Source organism: Otolemur garnettii, unplaced genomic scaffold, assembly GCF_000181295.1.
Source record: "Otolemur garnettii isolate 467f Iridium unplaced genomic scaffold, OtoGar3 scaffold00294, whole genome shotgun sequence".
NCBI classification, from domain to species: Eukaryota; Metazoa; Chordata; class Mammalia; order Primates; family Galagidae; genus Otolemur; species Otolemur garnettii.
In genome coordinates, this window is record NW_003852689.1 from 108,728 (window position 1) to 113,304 (window position 4,577).

Genomic DNA, 4,577 nt, shown 5'->3' on the forward strand with positions numbered 1-4,577 from the left:
AAAGAGAAGCAACCCCTGAGTCTCTCTTAATTAATACCTGGTAAACCAGCCATGTGTTCTGGCCTCAGCCCACACCAGATTATGTGGGGTTTCATGGAAGTCAACGGTCACCTTATAGCAACAGGTATCTTTGACTTTGGGAAACCTGGAGAGTGATGAGGCTGTGCTCCAGGAATGCTTTTCCTCATGCCAAGAGGCCTAGGAGGCAGGTGAAGCCCACAGCAGCAGTTCCTTTCCTTAGTCTCCGGGGGTATGGCACAGTGAAGGCCACCACTGGGCAGCTGGAGCCGGGCAGTAAATTGCAACAAAGAGCTCAAAGTGCCTCTGAGGCAACCTACCCTAAGCTGCCCAGTGCTGAGCTCAGGTCCCTCCCCCAAGCAAGGCAGGCAGCTGGCAGCTAGAGTTGGGAAGCTTCCAGAATTATTTCAGCATTTGCTCCGCACACTTTAAAGTCAGTTCCAGAGCACACAAATAAATGGCTGCAAGCTGGGACTCTTTTCTTTTTTTTTTTTTTTTGAGACAGAGTCTGTCCATATCGTAGTTCACTGAAACCTCAAACTCCTGGGCTCAAGTGATTCTCCTGACTCAGCCCCTCACCCAACTAGCTGAGACTACAGGCTTGCACCATCATGACCAGATAATTTTTTCCAGTTTTGGGGGTCTGGCTCTTGTTCAGGCTGGTCTTGAACTCCTGAGCTCAAGCAGTCCTCCCACCTCAACTGCCAAGAGTGTTAGGATTACAGGCATGAGCCACTGCACCTGGCCCTGTGACTGTTTTCTAACAGCTCACCTCACAATCTCAGGCCCTCTTCGCTGAAACAGAGATGGGAGAAAAAAGTGTTATTTTGAGATCTGTGTGGAGAATGTGTCACCAGGCAACCCCAGTTAACCAGTTAGCAGTCTGCTGTGATTGAAACCAGACGTGTAGTACATTCTGCATGTGGGCTAAAGTTTTTGTACAGGAGTAGAACACATCCAGCAGGGCGCAGAAGAGCAGAGGCTTTCTTTTAGAGACAGAGTCTCACTATGTCACCCTCGGTAGAGTGCTGTGGTGTCACAGCTCACAGCAACCTCCAGCTCTTGGGCTTAGACAATTCTCTTGCCTCAGCCTCCCAAGTAGCTGAGACTACAGACACCCACCATAATGCCCAGCTATTTTTTGTTGCAGTTCAGCTGGGGCCGGGTTCGAACCCGCCACCCTCAGTATATGGGACTGGCGCCCTACTCACTGAGCCACAGGTGCTGCCCCAAGAACAGCAGCTTTCTACTCACTCGGGTCTGTCCTTGGCTCTGCAGGCTCATATAAGAGATAACAGAACTCTGAACTTCTGTTTCTCCTTCTGTGCAAAGCAATAGCTACATCACCGGACTGGCACTAGGACCAAGTGAGATTGGACACAGGGCCTGGGGCACACCCTATAGCCTGGCATTCAGTCTGTCAGCCTATGGGTGGAGTGGTTGCCTGGCAACAGCATCCTCTGCCCTCAGCCTCCTACCTCTCCCTGACTTACTCCAAACACTCTTTTGGGATACCTACAATGCTATTCCTTCCACTACCTTTCAGTATTACTGCATTTCCTAGGGCAAGTGGGGTGAGCACTGGATGAAGGTAGGGGTAGAGATGTGTATTCCCTGAGTAAGGTCCAGGTGAAAGTCCAAGCAATTCCTTGCAGGTGGCCTGGGCCTGCAACATCACTTGCATCATTTTCTTTCCTAAGAAATACCAGAAGTGGACAGCCAGCTAGTAGCGAAGTTGGGCCAGCATCTCTTGCCTTGGATGGACCAGCTCTCCCTGGAGCATCTGAACCCCAGCATCTACGTGGGTCTGCGCCTCTCCAGCCTGCAGGCTGGGTTCAAGGAGGACCTCTACTTACACAGCCTCAAGCTTGATTATCAGCAGTGCCTCCTAGGGTACTGCCATTCTCTCTCTTCTTTCCCTATGTCATCCTAAGGGACACGAGACCTGGATTCTGGTTTGGGCCTGTCTGTTCATTGGCAGGCCTTGGGCAAATTTTCCCTCCGCTGGGCCTATCTCCATCTAGCAGCAGTTCTCAACCTGTGGGTCATGACCCCTTTGTAACAGTGAAAATACATCCTGTGCATCAGATATTTACATTACAATTCATAGCAGTAGCAAAATTATGGTTATGAAGTAGCAATGCAAATAATTTTATGGTTGAGGGTCATCACAACATGAGGAACTGTATTAAAGGGTCATGGCATTAGGAAGGTTGAGAACCACTGATCTATAGAATGAAGGGGTTGGTGGGACTAGATCAGAGGTACTAACACAGGGCTCTCTTGAGGGCTCAATATGAAAGAGAGCCCATAAGCCTTCCAAGGGGCATTAAGGAGAGGGCTGTTCTGGGGTTTAAGTGAGAGGTAGAGAATCAAGAGTAGTCTATGGAGTGCCTGCAGCTTGGACTCGCTCTTCAGAAGTGGATACAGGCTGGGGAGAGGAAAGAAAAGGATAATGTGTAGTCAAAGCATGATTGAAATGGTAGGACAGGCACAGGTGATTTGGATTCAAGAGCCCTCAGCAGTTATCCTTGAGTTTAATCTTTCATATTTATTAAATATTTGTGTCATACGCCTTATACCAACATAGCTAACACACCTACTTTTGGCAGTTCTAGCAAAGTTTCCAATTGTTAGGATTTTTCCCACTTTATGATGATGGTGGGAGGTGCACCTTCCCCACCCCCAGGCCAGGCTTACCCAGGTGACACTTTCTCACAAAGATTTTGTTAACTGGCCTTGTCCTAGGTCTGACTCCAGTGATGACAACAGTGACTGCCAGCCCAAGCCTTCCATGGGCCAGCTGGCTCTCTACTTGCTTGCTCTCAGGGCTAACTGTGAGTTTGTTGGAGGCCGCAAGGGAGACAGACTGGTCTCACAGCTCAAGCGGTTCCTAGAGGACGAGAAGAGGGCCATTGGTGAGGGGATACCATCTTTTGGGAGTGGGGGAGCAGCTGGGAGGGCTCATCAGATCTCTGGTGAGAATTCTGCCTTCCTCACTATCCAGCTAGAGGTTTGGCCCTGCTCCAGTAGCATGCTTGATCCAGCCTTTCCTACACTCCACATGCACTCTGTTGACAAGTCCTGATCCTCAGCCACCAAGATTGCCCTAACTATCCACCTTCTGAGACAACTAACAACACAGACTCCTTATTACTTCTTAGTCTCCTAACTTTCCTGCCTCCTAACTTAACCCAGCACACAACAGCCAAAGAGCCTTTTCAATATAAATCCGATCTTTTTAGCACTGCTTAAACCCTGTGGGGACCCTAACTGATCTGTACACAACCCTCAGGCCTGGCTGGTCTGCCCTTTCCCTGTTTCCAGGCTCTGCTCACCCTCTCTCTGGCTCTCACCCTTACTTTCCCTCCCTGAGCTCTGACCACATAGCCTGTTCTCAGCTCTCAAGCCAGGGCCCTCATACATGTTCCCTCTGTCTAGACTGGCTTCCCCTTCCTCCCTTCTAGTTCACTCCTCTGGCACCCAACATCACTTCCTGAGGAACCCTCCCCTGACTTCCCAACTGCCCAGAGACCTCTGTTATATGGCTCCATAACCTCCCTTATTCCTCCTGTCAGTTATAATTGCACTCTTTGTGAACAAGAATTCATCATAGCCGAGGTTCCATGTGCACAGTGCCTGACTGGTGTCCTCTACTCCTTCATCCAAGCACAGCATCTAGCACTTAGTGAGGCCTCAGCAAGTATGGGTTGAGGAATGATGGATCCCATGACTCAAAGGAGGGTGCTGAGAAGTGCAGGCAACAGAGGCCTGGGTGCTGGTGGGGCTGGTTCCTGGGAGGGAGCACAGAAGCAACCCCTCAGGCCCTACCTCTTGCCTTTCTCCCCCTACAGGGCACAATCACCAGGGCCACCCCCACACCAGCTACTACCAGTATGGCCTGAGCATCCTGGCTCTGTGTGTCCACCAGAAGCGGGTTCATGACAGTGTGGTGGGCAAGCTCCTACATGCCGTGGAACATGACCAACATCTCTATCAGGGCCACCTCTCTGTGGGTGAGTGGGCCAGACCCTGCTGAGGCCAGCACCCAACCTGCACTGAAGGCCTCCACACCTTGGCCCTCTGTTCACCTTTCCTTGGGACCCCTCCTTATCAAGTCCTTTAGGAGTGACATAGCAAGGGCTCACATGAGGAGTGGCAGCTGTGAACCACCTTTAGAGTTGGACAAGGATCCTGACCCCAACTCCAGGGTGCCCTCATTGTAGAGCTCCCTGGGCAAGTCAGGTGGCCTTTCTGGTTCAGTTTGTCCTTTAAAATGACCTCTAGCCACATCTCAATAAAGAATGCTGTAAATAAAGGGCTTAGCACCATGGCTGGCACAGAAAAGACTGGGCTCATAGCTGTGACCTCAGCATAATATGACATAGAAAGCCTGGCTCAGGCTCGGCGCCTGTGGCTCAAGTGGCTAAGGTGCCAGCCACATACACCCAAGGTGGCGGATTCAAATCCAGCCCGGCCTGCCAGACAACAATGACGGCTGCAACCAAAAGGTGGCTGGGCGTTGTGGCGGGTGCCTATGGTCCCAGCTACTTGGGAGG

The 4,577-nt window shown here is 51.0% G+C and overlaps 1 protein-coding gene across 2 annotated transcripts in view; it reads left to right on the forward strand.

The window, feature by feature from the left end:
* The window catches only part of TCN2 (transcobalamin 2), a 16,957-nt gene that overhangs the window by 2,544 nt on the left and 9,836 nt on the right, over nt 1-4,577 (forward strand). For both annotated transcript variants that reach the window (XM_012813733.2, XM_003803345.3), the window contains exons 3-5: nt 1,719-1,911; nt 2,767-2,936; nt 3,873-4,034. In XM_012813733.2, coding sequence (XP_012669187.1) covers nt 1,719-1,911; nt 2,767-2,936; nt 3,873-4,034 — 525 coding nt within the window. The remainder of the gene's footprint in view (nt 1-1,718; nt 1,912-2,766; nt 2,937-3,872; nt 4,035-4,577) is intronic.